The 27,431-nt window shown below is 36.5% G+C and overlaps 1 protein-coding gene across 1 annotated transcript in view; it reads left to right on the plus strand.

Moving 5' to 3' along the window:
- Nucleotides 1–2,319: 2,319 nt before the first annotated feature.
- Nucleotides 2,320–27,431, plus strand: part of LUZP2 (leucine zipper protein 2) — a 453,962-nt gene continuing 428,850 nt past the window's right edge. The window contains exon 1 of the mRNA XM_012801823.2: nt 2,320–2,482. Within this exon, the coding sequence (XP_012657277.1) occupies nt 2,421–2,482 (62 nt within the window). The 5' untranslated portion in view covers nt 2,320–2,420. The remainder of the gene's footprint in view (nt 2,483–27,431) is intronic.

Here is a 27,431-nt window from a genome sequence, read left to right on the forward strand (position 1 = left end):
CACAGTCTAAAGGAAGTTCATTCTGATATTTCTTTTTCTTGATTGACAATCTAAAGTTTTATTTTTGTTTTATGTTTTGGTGGAGTAGAAAGTAAGGACGTTTAGGTTGGACAAAGTATTTTCCTCCATAGGTAAATATATTTTTTCTCAATAAAACATACATTGTGAATTGATACAGACTGAATTCAAACGTCGTCTCCACTGTACAAGTTTCTAGATGACCTTGAGCAAGTTTCCTGACCACATTGAGTTTGTTGCTAACACCACAAAAGGGAAAAAAAAAATCATAGAAGTGACCACCAGGCTTAGTTTCTATGATGAGGCCATCCGATAATGAATGCAAATTTGTCCTATAAACAAAAATGTGTTCTCCAAATCTGAATGTTAGTTCCTAGTATGCACATTTTTTATTACCACGTAGCCATATGCCTTTGTTGAATATACAGCTCAAATGCTCCCCTTCAAAGTGTGCAGGAAATCTATTGTTAGAAAACTCCAGCAGGAGCAAACCAGAGTTTACATTTTCCCTTGGACTCAGGGTTCTGTTTTAGCAAAGTGTGTTGTCATTTTTTCTCTGTAAATGCCAGGCAATTCACAAGTGAGTTGGTTTGTATACACCTAGTTAAATCTGTTGTGCGTTGTACTGTTCTATTGCTCTAGGGGCCGATACTCACTTTACAAAAGTTATTACACATCTATTTTAGGGGCCAGGGGTATGAATGTCATAACCCTACTCAAAACAAAACAAATCTGTACAAAGGGGAGATTTACTCTTTAAACTTATATTCTCTGAAGGTTTATAGTGAATGAATTTTTCCTATAAATAATGTCTTTGGAATGAGATTAAAACAGATTCCTCATCTAAATCTTATTACAAATGATTTTCCCCAGGGGGTAAAAAAAAAAAAAAGGAACATGACCCGAGCCCTCTGGACAGGAATTCTTGGACACCAGCTGTCCCTTGCCTTTCCAGTCCTTGGTGCTCCTCAGCCTTTCCTCAACATCAACTTTAGATCAAACACTGAGTAACATGTGCTGGGTGTGATGTTCACGGCAACACGAGGATTTACTTAGAAATTAATAGAATCAGTTCTTTGTTTAAAAAGAAGTCCAGCTCAGACCTTGATGGTCCTCTGTTCTATCTGTATTAATTTCTATTTCACCATGATAGCTTTTGTGAGGATAAGATCGAAGGTATGAAAAGTGACAGGATTAATGTATGAAAAAGTGCTTCATACACAATTATTTAACGTACATGTGCACATTTATACATACATATATCTCCAACAGAATATCATGTTGTAAAGATCTTAGAACTGGCTCTCTCAGTAGACGAAGTAGTTCACTCTACCATAATTGAAAAACCGTATTTTGTATCACAGTCTTGCTATTTAATTTTTATAATTTAAATTTCTAAATAAAACATTGGATGTTCATTATAGACCACTTGGGAAAATACAGAAAACAAAATGGCACATAATATCTTCGGCTTTCCAACGTTATCATTCTTTGAATTAATTTTTCAGTTACGTCTTTGAAGAATCTCACCTGAGGAAAAGGACCCCTTCAGGTGCGTGAACTTGGACCACCAGCTCCAACCCCATTACCAGCTGCTTGTACAGACACTGAAATGGGAGGAAGATCCAAAATCTTCAACGCGCAGACCAGCAGACGTGTTAACGGTCCCGAAACGTCTTTGTAGTCGACATTTACCACCGACGGGTTAAGGAACTTGCGGCGGCATCGCGGGCTCAGGGTGCGTTTCTGGACGCTCCTTACTCCTGCTTCCTTTCTCTGTGTCGAGCAAATCGTTAAGCATTTCTAATTAAAACAATATTTTAAACACGACGTTCTTCCAAGCAGCGTTTCATCAGGTGAGAGACACCTGCCTGCGACTCTAAGCGTCTGATGGTCTGTCACAGTGAATTCGGTCTCACCTCCCGCCGAGGACGCAAGTTCAATTATTGGCAGATTAGATTTCTCCGCTGCGCGCCCCGCCCCTCGCGGTCCTCGGGAGAAGCGGGAATAAATGATCTGCTCCCGGCTGGTGCTCAGCCGGCGACCAGGGAGCAGCTCGGAGACCGCGGGGCGCAGGGCGAGCGCCGGGCACTCCCTCCCCTCTCCGCGCCGCCTCCAGCGCGGGGACCGCGCGCCCGCCGCGCTCCGGAGCGGCGGCTCCAAACAATCCCGGGCTGGGCTCGCCTCGCGTCGCCTGCCTCGCCTCTCCGGTGACATCACTCCTGAAGATACTCCACGCTCCCAGCTCCCGCCGTGGAGTAGCGTCCATCCGTTTATCCGTCTCTGTCTTTCTGCCGCTCATCAGGGTCTGGGAACAGAGCCGGGCGCCGAGAAGCCACAGGACCCCGAAGAGGCGAGAGAGCGAAGGCAGCGGGGGAAGGAGGACCCCGGCAGGCGGCAGCATGAAATTCAGCCCCGTGCACTATTTGCTGTCCCTGCTGCCGGCGCTGGTCCTCAGCACCAGGTGAGTCCAGGAGCGTGTGTGACCTGAGCCCAGGGGCTCTGCCAGGGCCAAGTTGGTCCTATGGTGGGTGGGTCACGGGGTTGGTGGGGGGGGGAGCGCATTTCAGCTGTTTGCACGTCCCGCCTAAGTAACGGGGTCCCTCTGTGATTTGGGCTCTGAAACCCTTTCTTCCCGGAGGGAAACCCTTTTCCGCCCGTTGGAGAAAGTCTCCAGATCACTCCCAGTGAGGAGACCAAGACCTTCCCTTTCAGAGGGGAGGAAAAGACACTTTGTCCAGCCCTGTAGCAAGGAACAGATAACACGCCGTAATAGAATAAAATAAAGAACAAGGAGGAAACTGCCAGCGGGCAGCGGATTACACTGGCGTTGTCTCAGTAACCACAGAGCTTCTCTCCTCCCCCAAGTGGGTCTGATTTTAAGGTAGAGGGAACCAGAGAAAACAGGTTAACCCTGGAAGATGCTAAGACTTGTCTAAAAGTTCGCAGACTTCCGCGATGACCTGCTTTAATGCCCTGCCTAGGCTCAGGGACAGGCGTGTTTATTATTATCTGGTCGTCTTGTGAAGGGGTCTAAATTCAGAGCCCAGAAGGGGATTAAAAGTTAGGGGACACCGTCAGAGTGCTGATGCAGAGACCTTAGTCAGAAACAATTAAGTACTGTACTCCATCACCGGCCACGGATGGGACTCTAAGCCCAGGACAGAGGAGCTATTTTTACTGGAGATTTAAAATGCAGTGATTGAGAAGAGTTTTGTGACGCCCCTCTGTTGATCAAATCCCAAAGTTGGTGATGGGTTTGCTTTCTTCTTCTACAAGTGCAGCACAAAGGTGGACTGTTTCCTTGCCCGGGACTGAGTCTTTATTCTGCATGTTCTTAGCATCATACTGGCAGCAACCTCTTTCCCTTGGCTGCTATAAAATAAAATAACCCACACAGGATGAGGATCTTTTCAAAGCTACATGAATGGAAACATTATTTTATTGTGCATTTGATGGAAAATGAAGTGGGAATATAGAGGGTTGTACCTAAATCTGAAACGGAAAAAGAAGAAGAAAACTCATTGTCTCTTAAAAATTAAGATTGTAAAATGTTTGATGCTATTTCTACTCTGCACACCCTCTTTCAGGCCTGTGAAACCAAACTTTCTCCTTAATATAGGATCTGTTTCATTTAGCTCCAATAACTCCTCTCCCTCCATAAGTAAATAAATGAATGAATAAATAAATACACAAATGCCAGGTGACTTTCCTAAATTAAAATAGAATGGGAGAATTATTCTTCCTTTCCTTAAAGGTTTGCTTGTCACTTCAGTTCACATTGTACAGATGGTTTTATTGAAAATCAGTCTGCTTCCCAGTGTTATAATAACTTCCTCCAAATACAGAAACCGTTTTAATATTTGTGGTTAGCTTTGAACATCTCAATACAAATTCCTCATCACAGTTATTCTTTAAATTCTTATCCCCTGCCATTAGGTTGTAATTCAATGATTACTTGTAGTCTTCTAGAGAAAGGAAAATGTCAAAGATCAGACACTTACCAAGATGCTTATCAACATATCATAAAATAGTAAATAATTAAACAGTAGAAACCCAGCCTAGAGTGATTTTAAAGACAGTGAAAGTCTCTGGAGTTCTAGAAGTGCATTTGCTTTTTAAGGATGCTATAATTTAATTGACTGGAAAAGGTCTGTAGTTTCTAGCTTCCAAAGTTTTAATGTAGGTTAGGTAATAGAAGGGCAGAGAGTCATCATTTTTTTCTTTTATCAAAGTTCTAATTGTATAAGGGGAAATTTCATTAAAAGTAGTTCACACATGTGTTATGACAAAAATGATAATAGCCATTCCCAGTTCTCTTAAGGTACAAAACTTCTGCAATATGGGTTGTATGTTTGAACTGTGACCGGACTTTAAATTGTATTAGAAAAGCATGTTGAGTGTGAAAAAGTGAAGCCTTCCTAATCAGGAACCTATCCTATTGGTTTGATTACTCTGTAGCTATTTACTCAATTAGATACTCAGGACACCTTCAGACAGTACACAAATCTGAAGATACATGTGGCACTATGAATGTGTCATTGTGCAAGACGAGAGTGTTTTAAAGAACGATAGCAGAAGGCTATTCTCTTTGCACTATTTAGCAGCTCTTCTAAGCACATGGTTAATGTGCAGGTTAGAACCTAAACTGACAGCTTTGCAAGAACAGTTGCATCAGTAGGGGGGAGCTTCTTGTCCTGCTGGGAAAAGCTGTGTAGCGCAGCTATGGCCACCTGTGACAGGGGCTTTTCTAGCCAAAGAATTCTGTTAACTTAGTTTCTTAGTCAGTGGTCCTGTATAGGAAGCAAATGTTATTTCACAGGCTTAGACCTCCTTGAATACATTAGCAGAAGGTGGCAATTGCTAGATTTCCTATAGCCTAGGGCTGATGTCACTGGTCTTTTTATTGTCAGACTCTTTTCTAAAGTGTGGAAAATACAGAGCTGAGACTTATGATGCAAAAATATACTTGTTCATCAGCTCTTTCCCTTCGTGGAACTCCTTAACACTTAGCTATTTTCTTCCCAACTTCCTAAAGTTTAGCTCCCTTTTAAAATAAAGGAATGTGCCGAGTGAAACGGTGATGCAGTTGGTCGTCACTATATAATATTCTTCTAACCACAGGGACGCGACCCTAAAATGGTCCTGCATTTTAAGTAGAGATTTTTGAATAGGTTTCCTTTTTCTTTTCCTTTTTGGTTTCCGCTTTTCCTATAACAACTTTAGATGCTTAAGCACAAAAGCCCTTAATTTCATCATAATGAACAATATCTGTTGCCCCCAAATTTGGGCAAATCTTGCTTGCCCTGAAAAAAAAAGCTAATTGTTCACCTTAAACTAGAGCCAATCATCTTTCTCTGTTTTGTTGGTAAACCCCATAGAATTAAAAGGAGCTGCTTAATTTCCTTACATACTGTCTTCTCTGTTTAGAAAGTGCATAAAAACTCCAAAAAAAAAAATCCAAGTTAATGATATGAATAATGTAGTTAATTCAGAAACCCATTTAAACTGCACACAATAAATGTGGTCAAAGAAAGTAAACACATGTTGGCTTAATAGCTTCAGAGTAAAATGAATGTACTTTTTAAATAGCTTCACTCTACACAAGTATTAAATTGCTATTCCAAGGTATCCAGTCATGCACTTCAGAAAGAAGTAGTGTGGGTATTGAAAGCAATGGTGGGGTGAAAAATTCTTTAGAAGTTCTTGGTGAAAAAAGACTCATGGAGTGCTGGAGAAAGCTTGTGCTTTAGTCTGCTGAACCTCTGTTCCTTTATGCTGTGGTTATGCTCTTGATGTCTTTGGATTGTTAACTTTTAAGTGGCTTAATAAGGAGAGAGACATGGCAGGGGAGGAGTGAAGGTCTACTGACTGCTGGTGGTTTTCCATAAAGTAAGGACTTTGAGCAGATGGTCGGTTATAGTCCTCCCAACAGGAGTCACCTTACAGGTCTCTCCTGGGCCCTCTGATCAGTAGTCACACCACATGTTTACTTTGGAATCATTTTCAGGAGGCCCCAGGCTCCTGTTTGTCCTATGCCTGAGTCTAACCTCAGGATCAACTGGATGTGTGTAAGATAGAGGAAAACACAGAAGTCGCAATAAACACACAATAACTTCCCCCAATCAAACCTACCTACAAATTCTAAACAAATAAATTTGACCTAGGAAGCAGTCCTATGTAACTTCCCTGAGTCTAAGGTATAACAGGCTTGTTTTTCCAATTCCTGCACACAGTGGGTCGACACACATGCCTCCTTTAATGATCCTTCCTTTACCACTTTATTTGTGATAAGGACTGTACCTTCTGTGTGAATGGGTCAGAGCAATGTCTTTTCTAGGAAGACATTAACAACCAAATATTTTGACTTCTCATGTTGCAATTGTGGACATTAGGTGCCTGTTTGCAATAGCAGTTTGGAAAAGGACTGACTTGGAGATTATCTCTGTGGGTTAAATTTTCTCTGTAACTAAGGATACAAGCACTTCAGAAATTTATGATTTGGGTATACAATCCTTTTTACCCAAATTCCATGTACTTGAAAGGAAGAACTTAACCTTCAACTAGGAATGAAAAATCACTGAAACCACTAAGAAGTGTGCGGTTCCCAGGAAATGCTGTTGTCTCATGGATGCTAAGAGAGATTGTGTGTGTGCCTGCTTTGGGGTGACTTATAGGATATTTATGAAAGTCTGCTTAATAAATGGGACTGAATCATTTAAGTAACCTGGTGAAACTGATACTGTTTAAAATTATGTTTTCTTTGCTGGAAAATCCAGGAAAAAAAAACCAAAATACTTTTTAAACTTACCTTCATCCCTTTAGAGATGTGCTTTATGTTATCATTGTTATGCATTCATGGTGTACTTGCAGCCTGGCCCAACAACTCAGGCCTATAATCGTAGTACTTTAGGAAACAGAGGGGGGAAGATTGCTAGGGGCCATGAACTGGAGGTTAGCCTGAGAAATATCAAGAGACGCTGTCTGGGGAAAAAAAAAGGAAGGAAGGAAGAAAGGAAGGAAGAAAGGAAAGAAAGAATTGGTTAGACATGGTGGCATGTGTCTGCTATAGCCTAGTTACTTGGGAGGCTGAGGCAGGCAGATTTCTTGAGCCCAGGAGTTTAAGGTTAGAGTGAGCTATGATGACGTTACTGCTGCCGCACTCCAGGCTGGACAACAGACTGAAACCTTATCTCAGAGAAGAGAAAAAGAAGAAGGAGGAGGAGGAGGAGGAAGAGGTGCTTGCAGTCGGTTACAATGCATCCAGGCAACAAAACAATAAATTAGTTAGACATATATATCAACATAATCTAGTCATAGGTCACTATGAAAGTTTTGAGACACACTGTTCTGGTCCCTTATTTCACGTCCAAGAAACAGTCCACGGCCTCTAAGTGTGAATGGAGAAAAGAGTAACTTCTGTTTTTTAAGGACAATAAGAAGAATGATATTTTTAATCAACTTCAATAACATACAATAACATGTGCTAGCTGCATGACGGTAGAGAAATTGCTTATCATTTCTATACAATTTTCTGATATAGGAAAAGAAATTCCCATAGAACCTACCCAGAAGGTTCTTGTAAGGACTGAAAGAGTTAATCCACAGAAAGAGTTTAGTGTATTCTCTGGAACACAGTATCTGCTCAACCAGAGCTAGCTTGTACAGCTCTTCCTATACAGTTCTAATTACTATCTTGAAATCTTTGTATTTATGATCTGTCTGGGTACAGCAGAAAAAGAGGAAACTAGATAAAATCAGCTGGATGATACCAAATAAAGAAGGTTAATCATCATCCAAAAGAAAGGAAATATCTGTACAGAAGAGAGGAAGGAGCATTCCTTGGTAACTGGTCTAACCTTTCTCAAAAGTGTTTTGGAGGCAAAGTGCCTGGATGATACTCTACTTTGGAGAACCCTGTAACAGTTTGGAATATTTAATCATACAGAATACTATTTAGCACAAAAGTATATATTTGGCTGTTTGTATGTACCTATTTAAAATATAATTGTATTGATAATGTATAAATCATAATAGGAAATCAAAGCCATGAGCATAGAAGACCAATATTGAGTCAAAAAGGATGCTTTCAAACTATGTATATCCAGTGAATGTAAATATTTTTATGACTCTTATTTTCTACTTCTTCATTGACTATATATTTATTAATCATCTCTAAAAGAATTTGTTAAATTCTTAGAAAAGTTAAATAAATAAAAGATAACATTGAAATTTTTTTTCCTACTATGGAGAACAATTTAAGGACCAGTGATAAAGAGTTCCAACTATTGGGCAGTGCCTGTGGCTCAGTGGGTAGGGTGCGGGCCCCATATGTGGAGGGTGGCAGGTTTGAACCAAGTTCTGGCCAAACTGCAAAAAAAATGACAAACAAAAAAAAGATTAAAAAAGAAAAAAAGTCCAACTATTATAGCCAGGCATTGTGGTGGGCGCCTGTTGTCCCAATTACTTGGGAAGCTGAGGCAAGAGAATTGCCTAAGCCCAGGAGTTGGAGGTTGCTGTGAGCTATGACACCACAGCAGTCTACCAAGGGTGACAAAATAAGACTCTTGTCTCTAAAAAAAAAGAAGAAATTCAACTATTACATGTCATAAACATTATCATATGAAGGAGGCTTTCTACTAAACCAATTTTGAAAATAGTCTAATTTATTATTCCATTTGAGGAGAGCCTATGTTGTCATAAACTCTTCACTATTATGCCATGAAGTTCTGACTATTACATAAAAACATACCTTTTTTGTCAAAGATCACTGTGTGAATGTGTACAACAATATCTGTTGACAAAATGGTGCATAGAACAGAGTGTGATCTGCTGCTAAGAGGAATTAAAAGGTATACATCATGTTAAGTATGCATCAGAGAAAGGGCACGTGTTTACTGAAACTTGTAACTCATGATTCATGGGTATAGAAGGCACAAGCGGAAGGTCAACCAAGTGAACAATGTGCTGGGAGAATGCTTCATAAACACTGGGAGACATAATTATCCCTTGGGTAGTGATTGCATTGCAATTATGTATGACTTGTTTGGTGTTGCTTTCCAGTATTTTAATCTCTTTAAATGTACTTTAAAGAGCCTGCTGTTGGGAAGCATGCTGTGAATACAAGGTTGTGTCTTAGTCCAAAGCACTACATTTTAGAGGCGAGCAAACTGCAACCCAGGGTGGTTGAGGCTTGCTCAAGGCCACAGAGGAAAATCAAAACTAGAACCCAGGACTTGCCACTATCCTCTTTGTGTTCTATTATGTGACTTTTTCTAGGACATGTCTCTTCTATAATCAAACACCATGTGAATAGTTTGTACTTATCATGTATCCAGACCTACTCTACTGATTGTGGAGGACGTAGTAACTATAAGATACATTCTCTGATCATATGCAATTTGATAGAACAACATCATTTGTTCCTTTCTTCTAAGACAAAGGAAATTAAAGTGATAAGGGGTTGAATATCATTTTCATCCTGTATTCAGTTGATGTTTGAAGAGTAAGTTGGCTTATATAAGATTCTAAGTCATCTCTAAAACCCAGAGTAGAGTCATTAATAAGTTATCATTGCCTGCAATTCACCTCCCAACAGATACACCTGCAATGGATTTTTTTGACCTTTTAGTTTTATTGTCAGGTGATATTTTCGGTGCCTTTGGGACGTTTTCATTGAAACTATTTTCTATAAGTGTAGTTCCCAGACATTTGCTCGTGTATTCTTCAATTGTTAAATCTAGACTGAAACTGTGTGGCACTGCTCGGTGGGAGGCATGCTTACTGTCTTGCAAAGATGATCTCTGAAGTATATTCACATCCAGCTTAAATGTATACTGGCCTTACATTTTGTTTGGTTTATATTTCTCTAGACCAGTGGTTCTCAACCTCTGTGTCGCGACCCCTTCAGACTATATTAAAGAGTTTTGGCCTTAGGAAGATTGAGAACTGCTGCTCTAGACTTTCATAATAGCTTATGTGCAGTTTATAGCTAAAAAATTACCTACAGGATCGGGTGGTTGTAGATTTTACTTCATCTTCAGTAGCTTTTTTCTTTTGGGTAGGTTCCTTAAATTTCTCATCTATGAGGTACAAAATAATAATATCTAACATTTAGGCTCATCAAGATCGAATACAATTTATGTGCGTCCTATCTCAGTTCATACCACATACTAGTACCTTATAGTCTCTCAGAAAATACTAGGACATGTTAGTTACTTTACGCAATCAACATGAAATTGGATACTTTTCTTAAAAATCAAAATAAATGAATTCCTTAAATTAATTTCAGAGTCTTAGACTGGCAATCAAAATTACAAAATCATGGTATATTTCCTGTTAAGAGTCTGCTGGGAAGGAAGGAACCAAGCGTGTGAATACCTTTCATAAAAGTGTGAAACATGATCCGTTTGTGTGGAACAACGCCCACTTTAAAGAGTACCTGAAAGGAAAATGCCATATTCTAAATTCTAATCTTTGCTAATAATTAAATAAGTGGAGGTTGTAGGCATTTGCCTTCTCATCTTTGGCTTCTTCTTTGTAATATTTTTTCTTGCTCGTTTAGAAAACAAATGCAACTAAACATTTGCAGTGACTTTCTGTCTTCTACCCTCGTCCTTGCAACTGAGTTAAGGTATTGGTAAGGAATGATACAGATTCTGGGATGGCATTTATCTCATGTGCCCTAGGGAAGATGTGACTGCCTATGACTTCCTCTCTCCTATTCACTGCAGGATTATAAGGGTCTCTGATTTCCTGCCATTCGGACTCTAACTAAACACATAATCCTATCATCTAGAAGCACTTCGTGAGTAGCTAATTAATGGAGTAGGAGGTGGAGGGGAAGGATAGAGGTGACCAAAGATGTTTACCCTATTGCATGGGCTTAAATCCAAAGACTGAAATCAAACAGACACTTTGGATCAGACTGACTTACTATATGAATTTAATAACAGCAGCTCAGAACTCCTAGCTACATGTTTCTGAGCAGCAAAATGGTGATAAAAGTACTTCTGTCAAAGATTTGTCACGAGGGTTCAATAAGCTAATGTATGTATGGAATAGTATTTAGTACACAGAAACAACTCATTATATTGCAATTTTTATATTATCTAACTGACAAAAACCTCACATCATGCTAAGACAAGTAAGTCAGATCTGTTCAAGTAGAGATTTTGGAGCTCATTTCTCTCTTCCCTTATTACAGATTAAAAAAAAAAATTGAATGGAAAAATATTTTTTTTTCTTCACGATTTTGAAAATAATTTGGGATCAATACAGAAGCCCATTCTTTACCATCTTAATTAATTCCAGTTAGTAATTCAGATTTAAATAAAATACCTGTAAAGTTTTCAGGTATTTCCTAAAAAAAAAAAAATTAGGAAAGCCATTATCACCTGACTTGGATTCTCTTTGGGGTCTCAAATTTCCAAATTATGTTGGAAATATTAAAAGTAGTTATTAAAAGTATATCCCCATAGTGTAACATTAAAGTCTTTAAGGAGGGTAGGTTCATTGTTCAAGTTTATGTAAAGATGGTAGGATTGAGGATACTTCTTAAACTAGCACAGTATAAACATTAACAAGTATTTCACAGGGTGAGGGGCTTGCCCTTTTATAATTCTAAGGTCCCATCGTGGGGCAAGGATGGTCGTGACCTGAACAGAACAGTCCAAGGAAGGGCTGGAACGGCGGAGGAACATGAGTAAGTTACGGCAAACTAAAGCTCTTTGAATGTATGTGCGGAAGGAGAGATGGGAAGTGTTGGGGTGGTGAAGCCTCTATCACCAGCTTTCCTGCATTTCTCTATATAATTTTCTCTTTTCCAACACTTGCAGTCTCTCACTGCTGGTCTTTGCAGTAAACTAAGCCCTTAGCATTGGACAGAAAAGGGGAGACAATCTATAAATTATAAAAGAAACAAGAAAATGCATGAAAAATGAAAGTGACATGCTGGCAAGAAGCAGATATGGCTGAAGAAGCTTTATATTGTCAAGAACGTATAGCTTTCCCCTTTAGATGCCATGGAGAGAAATGTAAGCTCATCTTACACACGAGAAGTCTACATAAAAAATTGGTTGGGGGCTATTCTTTTTCTGACAATACAATTTAGAAAAATAGTGAAGTACATTGAATGACCTTTGTGTGTTCTATGCATATCTTTATTTCAGTTGGTTGTTTTATAGAATCATAAATTACACATTCAGCCAGTATTTTGAAGATTAATCATGTTTCTGGAAAAGTGTTAGCTACTTACTTTCTGTTATTTAATCCTCACTTTCTGAAAACACATTACATTTATACAAGTTCTATCACTAGGGAGCCCTGAGTTCTTAACATATTAAGTGGCTAGCCCATATTCCCTTAGCTGGAAGTTTAGAACCTAAGTCATTATTCTGAGAATGGCTTTATGAATGAAACCATAGTGCTGCCTGTATAATCTGATCTATCTATAAAGGTAGTCTGAGGAAAAATAATAATCTGTATGACAAATAAGAATGTTACAACTAAAGCAGGCTAGCAAATGGCTGCATGTTTTTATGAGATGGCACAGACAACATTAAAAATACTCTTTAAATAAATCATCCAAAGAAGTTCATTAGTTTGACAATCAGCCAATTAAAGCCTTAATTATAAATTAAAAAGTCATTGGTTAATTTCATCATTGCTGTATAGAAAACATATATGTCCTCAGTTTAAAGTTCCTTAAAGTGTGCTTTTCAGTAAAATTCAATGAGAACAACCTGAGATGCTTCTTAAAAAGACAAGTTCAAGTTCATGTCCAGCATACATTAAATTAGATTATCTGAGGAAGAGGCCAAGGAATTTTCACTTTAATGTGGAACTCAAGGGCTTCCTATGCATATGAAAATTTGGAAGACACAGTTCTAGTATTTGATAATTGTGGAATCCCTAGTATTTGATCTCTGGAATTTACTCGACAAATTTGAAAATTGTAGCTGAAGTCAGGAGGATGGGAAGATGTTAATGTTTTGGCAAAAATCACACCTGTTTTTGCATATTTATAAATGCATTTAATAAGTGGGTATCTCATTGTGCACCAGGCTGTATTATTCAGTCAAGTTACATGAAAATAATTTTCTGCCTCATGTACCTTTCTGCAAAGTGCTGAGAAAATGCTCAAATAAACAAAATGATATAAAACTTTTTTACAAGGATTTATGAGGAAGCATAGCCTATTTAAAAAATACATGTGAACAAGGTGAAGTGTCTTAGATGAGTTGGAAAGAATGAAAATTTAAGTCTTTCTCCCTTCTAGCTTTCATCACCCAGAGTTGTCTAGGGAAGAGTCAATGAAAGCCAAGACCCACCTACACACAAGGCCATAGGAATGTTTGTTCTATTCTATTAGGGCATGAAATCTGAATTATCAGACTAAGGAACAGTGATATTTAGCTTGGTGAAAATGAAGAATTTGATCATCTCCCCCCTACTAAGCATACGTAAAATTTTATTTGATTAATGAATTTGCCTTCATTTACAGATGTGGAAACTAAGGCCCCTAGCACTTAGAATTCTTGCCCAACAGTATAACTGTTCAGTAGTGTAGCCTAATTTCATACCCAGACAGCACTTAGAGCCCACACACCCTTAATTATTTTAATAGAGTGAGTCCTAGAGTGTAAAGAAAATTACTGAAATAACCTTTCATGTTTGTGTCCACTTCATTGTGGTTTTTGGTTGCATGTCCTTCTTCCAATAACTAGGTTGCCAGGATTTTTATACAGCAGAAGGAGAAAGGTACGGTGTGAGTTTCTTTTAGGCATCCATTTAACTCACAACTGAAGATGAGAAGAGATCCTTTCCTTAAAGTTCTAGCTAATTTTTTTAATTTTTATTTAGTTTTTATTGTGAAAAATAATTATATTGGTATATATTGTCTTCCTTTGTGTATGTTACTTTCCAAAAATACCAGTAAACTACAGTTTCCTACCATCGGGCTCCAAGATGAGATTCAAATGTTGACTGTGACGCTTAGGAAAAAATACATAGGAATCAGGATGACATATGTTCTAATTGAAACTCAGCATCTTCTACCTGGATAATTCCAGGTTGCTCTCTCAACTGCTGGACTCATAATTTCATTTTTTAAAAAATAATTTATAATAGTAGGTAGAGTTTACTGCTTATTGTCTAAGCATTAGAATTTACTACAGATTTCTCTAGGGTTATTTTATTTAAAACTTTTCAGTATCTTATGAATGTACTTTGTTGATTAAAACATTGGGGATTAGAATAGTTAATATCTTTAAGGTTGCAATATTCATAACGGGTAGACATAGAATTTCAACTCATGTTTGAACAGACATAAGCCTTAAGGTCAGAATCCTGAGTTTAAGGTCTCCAGGAGTTGGGGAAGTAACTTAGAAACAAGGGAGCTGTTGGGAACCATATGAAGACCAAGGAAAAAAAGGACTTGTGTGGGACACACATGTGGGGGTGTGAGCTGAGGGAGGGTTCAGTGCTTAGTAGACATATGCGTGTTAACCCTCAAGACATTCTATGTGGTAATATGTGTAACATTTTGCTTAAAAATAGGAAACACAGTGGGCTAATCATTTGAACTCTATCTTGATAGCCTGTGGTCATCATCATCATCTTTATCCTCCTCCTCCCCCTCCTCATCACCATCATAGCCTGATTTTCCATAGGAAACTGATAGTGTTGTTTTGCTGAACTGCACTTCCACTAGTGATCAGAAGATGGCACTATGAAGTACAGTACAGTCACATCTGTGCTCCATAGAACACATTTGTAGACTATGGCACTATGAAGTACAGTACAGTCTCATCTGTGCTCCATAGAACACATTTGTAGACTTGCACATTTCTCTGGAAATTGTTATCAAAGGAACAGGCTTGTTTCATATTAAAACTATTAACACAGAAACACATACATGTATAAATACATATATGCGTGTAATATGTACTATATGGTAAAATTATATAGCATATATTATACTATACATAATTTTTTAAAAAAGATAGATAGGTGTGCAGTTTTCTGAAAACTTATGAACTGTTCTCTTGAAAGGAGAGTGTGGAAAAAAATGAAAAGAAAATAGACTTTGGTTGGTATCACACTACCATTAGCTTGATTACACTAACAACTACCGTGTTTCCTAGATGTGTACCTTTCTCCCAGGGGACTTGACCTGAAAATTTAATAATGTACACATTCCTCCTATGTATTCTTTTACTCAAAAGACATCACATTATAATAATTTTCAAAGAGCTTGCAGAGGAGTGGACGTCCTGTGAGTGAGATCCGCCATCTGGCATTTTTACAGTATTTTAATTTTAATTGTCATACTCACCCATGCATCTTCACAGCACCTCAGGTAGAAATCAGCAACAACTTCTTTCTAAAGACAATGAACTTGTTAGTCATGACAGTAAGGTGACCCAAACCAGGGCTCTGAGTTCCACGTTTACAATGCTAAAGTTGATTTGAGACCTGGAAAGTAGCGACAGAAAAGAGGCTGAGTCGTCTGCTGGTTATTTCTTGTGCCTTAAAGGAATAGAGGAAAGAACAGAGCACGGAGGCTAAAAGAAAGTTGGATTTATTGCAGCAGTCTTCATTTTTATATTTAGAAAATGGAACAAAAGCTGCAAGCCTGGCAGGAATTAAGGAAGTGGTGTTGATGCGATGCTTGACACGTTTTGTTACACGGTCTTGGTTCTATATTATTTGGATGCATTTCATAAGTCAATGTGAGCAACTCTCTGTAAGCCATACAATTAGCTAACATACAATTTTTTTTTGTCATATGTGAGAAAATTCCATACTACAGGGCCTTAAAGATTGAGATATAGAAGATCTAGGCAATCAAGGCAGGGGAGTTCTCCATGATCAGCAAATAGGCAAATACGGCTGCATTTTATCTTTCGTGGGACAGAGGTTACCTTCATCAACCCTTCCTTACCTGATACAGATGTGTATAAGTATATTAATTATAAATATGCATAATATGTATTGTTTTGTGACTGTGTGCCTTGAAGATGAATACATAACATATATACTTAAACCTTAAAGTTCATTTTTTAAAAATTGTGATTCCAAAAGAAATTCTGAAATATTTGTGGGCCCGTAAATGTACAATGTGCCCTGGGCACTGTGCTTACTGTGCCTAGTGTATTAATTGGCCCTGGCAGCAGGGACTCAGGTTCTTCCCACTCTCCACTCTTTAAGGCCTTTGTCCTCATAGTAAAGAAGGCTGCTTCCGTTCAAATTATCCTTTTGAAGAACAGCATGGAAGAAAAACACACTGATTTACTTTTATGAATACTTCTTGTTTGCAAGGCTGAGTAGAGCAGCTGTACTCATTTAAAAGGATATCTGGGACTTGTAGTCTTTTTTACCTGGGAAATATTTTCAGGTAAGAATGAGAATTTTTTTGGTAGGAGATGAAGTGAGAATGGATATTGCAAACTCTGTCTTACCACCTTTGCTTCCCCTTGTGTTTCTAGAAATGCTAAAAACAAATAAGTAGAAAGTAAAAAAAAAAAAAAAATCGCAAAACAGGTAATTTTCAAATTTTATGTTTGAGTTTATTGGGAAGTTAGAAGTTTGTATCAGTGGATTATTGGTGATGAGATGGGGACAAAACTTTACAATAATTCACACTAAAACATAGAAGTTATTTATGAATAACAATTATTCTTTTTCTACTTCTACATCATAATCAACAATAAAATGATATCAATGATTGGTCAGACCTTAAACTTAGTGCATGTTCTGTAGGTGACCACTTCAAAGACAAATTTCAAATGCATTTTTGATTTTTGCTGAATATGTGTTTAAATATTTACTAAATAATTATTACCCACTTTCTTCTTCATTATTTTTTCACAAACTTTTTTTTCTTTGAGACAGAGTCTCACTTTGTTACCCTTGGTAGAGTGCTATGGCAACATAGCTCACAGCAACCTCAAACTCTTGGGCTCAAGTGATCCTCTTGCCTCAGTCTGCTGAGGAGCTGGGACCACAGGCGTCCACTACACACAAAGCCTGGCTATTTTTAGAGACAAGGTCTTGCTCTGGCTTAGGCTGGTCTTGAACTCGTGAGCTCAGGCAATCTGCCTGCCTCGGCCTCCCGGAGTGCTAGGAGCCGTCATGAGCTTTTGTGGCAGGTGGAAAGCAAATACTCAGAGAATGTAGTATGGATGATTTTTAAAAACATTTAAGTAAATTATCCTAAGTTTTAAAGTGTTGGTCTATTATTTAGGTTAACCTCACAACCACACTGTGGTTATATTCACTAATATCCACTAGTATCATAGTTATCAACTATGTTTGGATCTTGTACTACCAGGAATTGATATTTCTCAAATTCCTTTCATAGGAATGAAATTTCCTTCAGGAGGTAAAGTGGAAAATTAAAGAAATGTCTCTGTACACTTCTGCACAACTTGGAGAGGAAGGGATGCTATGGTTATGGTGTGAGACTGATTAATAGATCATAGATATTAGGATGATGCAGGAAAAAAAAAAGCCGAGATGATGCTGGGAGCAAAGGAAGAAGCCAAGGGGCTGAAGGATGTGGTGGTGGTCATAGGCTGCAAAGCCAATTGGTGATGGTGATAAAATATTGGTAGTGTATACTTTAAGAATCATCTTAGAATTCTGAAATTCTGCTGTTAGTTCACCTTTAATATATACTACAACCCTTCATTTTATGAATATGTACATTGAGGGCCATAGATGTCAGCTAACTTATCAATATTAATAAAATTTAGTAGTACAACAAAAATAAAAAAGAAAGGCAAACAGAATAATATATTACATGTTTTATTGCTGATATAGCATCAGTATTTCATAAAAGTGAAAGAGCTTCATCACAACCATGAGCTTAAGCTTTTTGGAAAAATTACAAATGAGTAATTATGGTGATTTTCAATTCTAATGTCTAAGTTGTTCTTTAACATGAGTGTAAATGTTAAGGGAATGAGTGCCTTGTTGCTCCATTTATTTACAGCGTAACACAAAGTTCTACACTGTTTTATGTAGAGTAAATATAGGTTGGCTTGTCAAAAGAGGTATTTTACTTTCTGCCTCTAGGATTCAAGAAAGGCTTGATAATATTTCAGATAGAAACATCTATACCTGAAGGAATAGCTACAGAGTCATACCTAATAGGGTTACTCTTTGACTTTTTGTAATCATTGATAAAGTTGTGTTTTGTTTCTTAATTTTTATATTAAGCATAACAAGTAAGAGAAAGAAAAGGATGAGGTTTGTCCTGGGCCAATGACTTTGTCTTAAAATATTTTCAGATATTAAGAGAACATAAACTTATCAATAACTGCTTTTAAATTATGTTGTTCTTTATCTAATTAATTGAATAGAGATTTTTCTTTATCATGTTTTTGTTTACTGTTTTGATGCATATGCATGAAATTATATGTGAAAAAAGACAGTTTCCTATGCAAGTAATTAATATGAAAGGTTGATAGTACTATACATGAATATTATCTTGTATATGAAATTTTTTCAATTACTTTCAAATTCATTTTTATTTTTTCTATGACTAAATAATAACTCAGAAAATAGTAACTGCTTCATGAGGATATCTGTCACATAATGACATAGCTTTAATTCATTTGTGTCAATATCGACAATTTTTTAATTTATTTAAAGAGGTTGAATTATCAGATAGTTTAAGGTAGTTAAATGAGAATTAAATCTTGAATTATTGGAAAAGAGCTTTATGTATGTGGCTTCCCAGGGTTATTTTTATTCTGTGTCTGAAAAAAGAAAAATTCCTGTTTGTGTCTAACCCTTACTGTGGATGAGACTCTCTTTTTAATATCAGAAAAGTTCTGTCTTTTTATCACTGAGAAAATAATTTCCCTCTGTAAAATAACAATTTTATTCATCATTTGGTTTATAAAATATCATATTTGAGGTGGTATTTTTGAAACGTGGCATGTATATTTAATACTTTCTATCCATGAAGCTTCTACTGACTTAGAAAATACAGTGGAAATGTCATAGGGGGAGTTAATCTTTGAGATGGAAATAATTGTTAATGAATAAGAAATCAAAATAATTGGAAAGTACTTATGTGTTAGGTATCACTTCACTTAATTAAGTTAGTGAATTCATGTAGGTTAGACAATTTAACTTATTGAAGGCTTGGATAAGTTGAGAGACTTGCTTTACCAAGTCGGCCAGTCAATAATGGAATCAGAATTTAAACCCAGGGCTATCTAAACTTAATGTCTAGGTTCTTTGTCACTTCAATTGTAACCGCTAATGACTTTTGATTATTTTGAAGAAAAAATCTGATATGGATACTTTTCCCTTATAACATTCTAAATATACAATTTGGGATGACAAAATTAAGCAGCTATCTGAAGGTATATTGTTTCATTTTTTAAAATAAATTTTCAATGAGAAGTCTCTTCCTTCTTGAAACAAAGCTGAGTAAAACTGCTAAAAATTATTAAAAAGGGGTGCTTATTAAATGTCTTTAATATAGTCTTGAAAATGTTAAGTCAGTGACTGAAATGTCAGAAGATGATAGTGAGTTTTTACACACGTTTATTAGGGTGGTTGTGTTCTTGATCTTTCCACTATCTGTTCCTAGTTCAACTTTAGTCAATAAATAGAGAAATGGTTTTAGAAACTGGTTTGCTCTCACAGTCACATCGTGGCCTTTTCTGAGGTCTTCTTTCATATTTTGACTAGAGTTGTTTTTCGGATGCTTAGAATTACATTTAACAACCACTAACACTACCCCTCAAATACTTTAATACTTTATTCTGAATGAGTCTCGGGCTTTGGACTGTCCTGTACTTCACTGAAGAGTACAATCTGCCACATGGGAAGGTCTAATAGAGTGGATGTAGGTTTAGGGAGAAATGCAAAATTTGGAGAAAACAATTCTTTTATTGAGGTTTTATTACTTTTACATCTTTATACTGTTTCTGCTTAGTTCTATAAAAGATGGAAGAAGGGAAGGGTAAGATCTCTAGAACTGGGATTGGACTGTGAACAGATGAGAAGAGTGGATCTATTACTCCTGCCTCTAAAGCTTCTTGTTTGAAAATTCTTGGGAAAGAAGTTTTGCATTCATCTGGGACATGGTTTCAGTAGGGGCAGTCCTGCACACATATTGGTATTTTCTGTCTTTTTATGTTTCAGAAGACTTGAGATTTGATTTATTTCCTATTTTTAATGTGAGAAATTGCACTTTGGATTTTAGTAAATTCTTGCCATCTCAATATAGTTAACAATTAAATAACAATATGTATTTTTAGTAAATAATTAAAAAAAACAATAGTGCATTATTTTTCAAAAAAACATTTGGCTCATCTTTTAATTTGTGAGTGAAAATAATTGTCATGCAGTTTTTGGTTCATACAGTCTTTAGACATGAAGCTCGTCACAGCACAGGACTGGGGTATGTCTTTGCTCCTTATGAATAAAACAACAGCATCTACTGATGTCAGACACTATCATAAATGATTGACATTTGTTACAGAATTACCTGAGTTTTATTAGTTTCCCTATGATATTGTTATCTGATTTAAAAGCCACATGGTTACATGACTTTAAAGTGACATAACAATGAAGAAAATGGCTTATATCTAGGCTCTTTAATTTTGGAGAATTTGAATGGGAAGATTTTGGAGATTGGCTTGTGTACCATCAAAAGGGGAAGTCTGGTAGAAGGGCAGCTGTCAGGTTGCAGTGGAATTCCTACCAACAGAATTGAATGAATTACACTTTTTAAAAAAAGTTGCTATCTACTCTAAAACTCACTAGTCTGTGACCAAAAAGAAATGCCCAGAAATGTAACTGTTATCAACAGAAAAAAAGGAAGAGTTGAAAAATTATTGAAATGAACATTTTTGTCTATGATTGAGTTTGAAAACCATATTGAAGCAACCTAGCCATAGACATCAGGTGTTGTTTTCCGTGTTTTTCCATCTAGGGGAAGTACAGCTGAAGGAAGGATTACAAAACTATTGGACCTACACCAAAGGATCTTTGTGTGTAAATTCAGATTTCAATAAGTTGCTGAATAATAATTAAACTTTTACCAACTGAAGGGGAATTGGAAAATGTGGTCTTGACTCACACCACATTACCTGTTACTGTGTTATTCGTGTCTTCTAGGAGAAGGGGAAGTATAATGTAGCATGAGTCAGCATATGTTCCCTTTATACAAGAACCGATGCATAGGCCACACTAAGTTTTGGAAATTATATTGCTACATTTAGACAGATAATAACACCATAAACTTAATTTGTATCAGTGTAAAGTAGTTTCATTAATTACCAATCCACACAGAAGACTCCCACTTTCTAGAGAATATCAAAAATAATTATTGTCCTAACCACCATAAACAGGACTCCATATACCTATTCCCCATACTGAGTGGGAGTTCCTGAAGAAGGCATCATTGTGTCAATCAAGACACATGTGACTAAATCCCACATCCATTTATGTGGAGACCACCTAAATAGTAGCTTGTTATGCGGATTACATTTCTCTTTTGCCCAGTAAATTATTATTTTATTTTGGCATTTGCACTTAATATTTATATTTTCACACACACACACATATATATATATATACACGCATATATATGTATACATTCTCCTTGATATAATTAGGTCTCTTTGAAGAATGGTTATTTATTTACGCCCCACCTTCTTATTCACACATTCCCTTATCATAGTCCAAGTTAACTATTTATCTTCATCATAAGTTGACTTTACCAGACTATTTCAGAAGTAAGTATATTTGCTTTTTCTTAAGGGTATAACATCATCATTTCCCTTGTAGTTGGTTCATGTGGTTCTCATCATCAGAACCATAAAATCATCTGTTATGCTCAAGCCTTAAATGAGAGTGTTTCAAATTCAACTCTTTTGTATTCAAAGCAAACATGTTAATACATCAGCAATACCTCTACTCATTTTAGAGTAAATTAAGGATAATGGCTTTAAAATCCAAATTTTCCCAAATTCTTCGGAGAAAGAGCATCAAAGGATATATAGGTATGTAGAGTATGTGGAAATTTATATAACATATATCTATATATATATACACATATATATGATTTGACTTACATGGTTATGAAGGATAAGAAGTGCTATGAACTGCCATGTGCCAGCTGAACAACAGGGAAAACAGGTTGGTTCATGCCGTAAATTTGAAGGCTGGAGGATTGTAGGGTCAATAGAATTGTAGAGTCAATACTCTTATGGTCTGAGAACAAGGAGTGCTGATATCCAAGAACAGACAGACAGTTGTCTCAACTCAAGCAGAAAGTGTTGTCCTTCCCCGTCTTTGTGTTCTCATTGAGCCTAGAAGGGATTGGAAGATGCCACTCACACTGCAGAGAGCCAGATGCCTTACTCAGCTCACCAAGTCACATGCTAACCCTTTTCTGAAACAACTTTCCTGACACACCTAGAAATAATGTCTTACTAGCTATTGGAGCATTTGTTAGTCAAGTTGACATATAAAATTAACCATCACATATGCTAATTCTGATCAGGCAATTGAAGAGAAAAGCACTTGTCATATTGTCATAGTGACAGGATGTAAATCTCAGCTATAAGTACAGAATCCATGTGCAAATCTCCTCATCTGCCCCAGAGCACAACTTCCACCATCAGGCCAGAGTAAGACTTTTTTTGAGCCTCAATGACAAATTTAAAAAAAAAAAAAAAAAAGAGGAATGTATCAATATGAAAATTTATAGAAAATTTAAATAGAAATAGTTCACATATGCCTAAAAAAGAAAAAAAACCCTGAAATTTGTTGTGACATAAATATAGAATACCTTGAATTGACAATACCAAATGAAATTCTTACTTGCTTTTATACATTTTAAAGCTTCATGGTAGAAGTGATGATTTAAGAGGTAGCATTTTATAAATTGACTTTTACCTTAAATATTTTCTTAAGAGTTTTTAGGCTACACTAGTTTTTCATTAAACATTATTACACAAACAGGAGTTACTAAAAAAATTTATTTGTTTAAAGTAATGGGACATTGCTTCAGATTCACAGAGGACTGGGTATGGATTCTGCATCCTAAGAATGTATAATCCAAGAAAAGAAGAGTTTTGTTTTCTCTTCTAAAGATCCCAAATAAATAGTTAAAAGTAGAATATCCTATACAACTATGCACTTGTGTGTTATAGAAGTAACAAAAGAATAGAGATTACATTCTGCTGTGACGCAGAAGAAAGACTAATCAAGAACATAGTAAGAAGGATTAATCTTTTGAGCTACACATCTCAACTTTTGTTTCTGAAGTTATATTCTATGATTATTATTGAGTGTATTCTTCTCACAGTTTCTTGGAGTTCCAGGCCATTGAACTGGAAACCAGGCAACTTGGGTATTATGGCAAACACTCTATTAAGGATTAAGGTTGCAGTCAAGACAAGAGAGTCAAGATGCTGGCTTGGTCTACGCTATGGCTAGTTTAGAAGAAATCAGAATAGTGCTGAAAATAGACAATGTTTTTACTTCTTTAGATACATGTTTCTATACTTAAATATCTCTATAAATGGACCTAAGTATTTTGTGTAAACTTTTAAGAAAATAGTCTATTTTAAAGAGACATAATTGCATATCATATCCCCAGGGGATTAAAAAGAAGCTAGGCTAAGCATCCCAAAGACAACGTTTCTTATGGGGGAAAGTCAAAAAAAGCATAACATTTCAAGGAGAAGGAAGGAGAACTTGGTTATTAACTTTGTGGACTTACAGTATACCTACTTTATGAATTAATTTGTCATTGCCCACCTTACTTTTTCACTAAGTAATGAGGTAACTTTCATGTCAGTCACTATATTCAGTTTAATTAAGAGGAAATATATTTGGAATTACATGTTTAATAACTGGTCCCAGTGAAGCAGAGTGCAACGAAGGAGCAGCTGCTTTGCAAGTCAAAAACAGATGGTGCCTTTCTTTTTGCATTCAGATTTCCCTCTCTGAAAATTCACATTCATTGAATATCAGTGAAGCTGTAACTTTAAGTCTTCTGTATCATGAGACCAGAATAATGGTGTTAGAAATGTTTTGCATTGACCACGCATGTTTCCTTTCACCACTGATTTTTTATCACCACCAAGTGAACACTGGAAATATATTTTCACACACACACACAAAATAAAATAAAAAAAAATTGGCACTTTAGATAAATCTGTTTGTAATAGCTTAGTATTTGGCAATAATTAGCCAGGAGATTCCTCATTAAGTAAAAATAGGTGATTTTAGTTGGAGAGTGCCTTCCCTTTAGATCTGATCTCTGTGGATCAGACACCACGGCATCAGTCTCCCCTGAAGAACTGGTGGAACAGAAGAACATTTCCCTGATTTTCACCACAGAGGCATCTTCCTCTGTTGATAAGGGGTACAAGCTCTCCTGCTCATGTTTCAGGGCTTGAGCTATACACTTGATCTCTGCCCTGGCCATAATATAAATCCCCACAATGGATATTTGCTTTGGCTGTTGACTGGGCAGGGGACAGACTAGTTAAGGTTACTTGCCAGGCCTTGCCATAGCCTCCACTATGGCTATTGTCTTCTTCAGAGTAAATACTCTAAAGAAGTGTTTACAGAGTGTTTACAGACCCAAGAGGGGTGGGTGGCTCCTGTGGCTCAAAGGGCGCCTGCCCCATATATCAGAGGTGGTGGGTTCAAACCTAGCCCCAGCCAAAAAACAAAAACAAAACAAAAAAAAAAAACCTGCAAAACAAATTAACAAACAAAAACAATTGCAGACCCAACAGGGGTTTTTGCAAGCTGTGTCTCTTACAGTCTAGACTTCTAAGAAAACCAGGAACTGATCAGATAAGGATTTTAGCAGTTGGTTTAAAAGTTAACTAGTTAAACTATTTTTATTCCACCTTCTTAGCTTATTTCTTTGTTTTTCCCCTTTTCCAGAGGTCTTTTTCCCTTGCCAAGAATAAGGTCTTCAGTCCCCATTCAGCCTGCATATGCAACTTGATAAATTGTCAAGTTTTCTACATTTGAAGTGACCTTGAAATATTTTGCCCAATTCTGAAATATACTATGTTGACTTTTAAATCATCATCCAGGAAAGGGGGTGAGATTAAATGTATTTAATTATTGCTGTTACTTAGAATGACTACAATAGTTTAACATAAGATTGATAGAGTAAAGATACTTTATCTTTTGTAGAAGTCAATAATGTGCTTGAAACATTTGATTTCTCTGATCCCAAAATCTATACTCAAAAAATACACATATACATACATATACCACACTGTTGTGTCCACCTTATTCACTTTAGTCGTATAAAAATATGAATATGAAAAATCTTCCCTCAAATCATGCTCCCTGGGTGGCACCTGTGGCTCAAAAGGGTAGGATGCTGGCTCCATATGCTGGAGGTGGTGGGTTCAGGCCCAGTCTTGGCCAAAAACTGCCAAAAAAAAAAAAAACATTCTCCATGAATTTATATTTGATGTTTTAATGATCATTTCATTCAATGGTTTCTAATAAATTATCCTTGACAAGTTATCCCACAACAAACCTTCCCTGACCTGCTTTCTATCAGCATCTGACTATACGGTGAAAATCCTTCTGGAATTCACTTTTATTCTGTGTTGCCTTATCATTGCTTTTCGGATTAAGGTATCTACGTGTTCTTCTCATCTTTTGTCCTGACAGACTGTGCTTGATATTGCATTGTCTGCTTTAAGTTGGGGCTTGAACATATAATCATGAAAAATAATTTTTCACAATGTTTACTAAGTAAGTTAACTCATGTTAATTCACTTAAAATTTCAAGCTTCTTTGTTAAAAACATAATTAATTTGAGAAATCTTAGTTTACAAGTAAAAATATAGGATATTACTGTCACTGGTTCACATTTTATCAAGAGCAGATTTAGATTGACTACTTAGCTCTCAATTGGGATCCTAGTAAGGATACATAACAGGTAAATGAGCCATAGGAGATAATAATCTTACTTTAATTGAAGCTCTACCTAATCTCTCTGGATAGGTAAAGATTCAATAATCTTCACATTTATTACAAGCTGGAATCATTACTTTGTTGTGTATTAACTCTGACCCTAGTGAAGTATCTTTAATCTTAGGCCTTAGAGGCAGTGGGGCATGAAGCATAGATAGATGAAAGTGAAAAAAATTTTTTAATTTTGTAAATAATGAAAAATAAGGATTTCTTAATGTATTTTGTCTGAGTCTAACCTACTGAAAAAAAAAAGTGAAATGAGGAGAGACAAAAGGTCAGGGAAGGGTTAATGGATATCCCCATTCATTTATTTCATGAATGAGTCCAAATTTAATTTACCTTAAACAAGAATGTTGGATGGATGCTGGTATGAAATGAGAATTTATTTCTCAAATTAATTTTCTTGGATACTAGAATTGCTTCAGAAATTGAGCTGGCTAGTTGTATCATTTTCTGCCAAATAATAAAGATGTTAATTGATACATTTCATTATAAAATAATGTATTAACACATTTTCAAATAAAACAGTTTTTATTGCTTACACATTGGAATACAAGTCATGACTGCTAGTCTCTCACACTAGTCATCTTAAGGGATAGAACACAAACAAGGTAAAAATGCACAATCCAATTTCGAGGACATATCCTCAAGAGAAGTTAAGTTTTTAAGAAACATGCTTACTGCAAGGACTTTCCTTTATAGACAAGAGTTTGTCTGAAGGAGTCCAGTCTATTTACTTGGTGGCGTTTAGTTGAAAGTTACTTCTCTTCTTTCTAATTTGGAGTTCAAATCCCTAGATAATGTTTAGGTAATGACAAACAACCCTTTCCCTGAATCCACTGTAAGGCCCAGTAATTTTATGGAGTAAGAAGAATATTGTTTAGACTTTAATCTATTGATTCTTTCAGATTTCTTGACACATCTGTGGCCAAACAACCAACAGTACAATTCTAACAAAGTGAAATGATTCACTTAATTATGAGACGTTGAATAGTAATTTTTAAAAGTTGGAAAGAGTAGGCCAGTGAATATCGTGACCTTGAATCTCATGCCATTTACATCCATTCTATATAAATTTTTAAGGTCAAAGTCATTACTACTACTGCTTCTGCTAAATCATAACTGATGTTTAAGGAGATTATTATATTAAAGGTGAAATGACAGAACAATGGGACTTGTACAACCCCTTCTTCACACTCCCTTCTCTAAGACAGGCTAAGAATAGAAAATACAGTGAGAGGATTGCAAAAAGGATTAGGAAAACTAAGGAAAGCAGGCAAACATGTTTCCCCACTCTTGGCTTTCTTTCTCCCATCCATGTCTAAGGACCATTATTTTTCAAAAATTGTTCAGATCTCTTCCTTTCCTGGGGATAGCTCTGTCTGTTAAGTAACACTTGTCTCAACCAAAATGGA

Source organism: Otolemur garnettii, unplaced genomic scaffold (assembly GCF_000181295.1).
Source record: "Otolemur garnettii isolate 467f Iridium unplaced genomic scaffold, OtoGar3 scaffold00001, whole genome shotgun sequence".
In the NCBI taxonomy this organism is placed as follows: domain Eukaryota; kingdom Metazoa; phylum Chordata; class Mammalia; order Primates; family Galagidae; genus Otolemur; species Otolemur garnettii.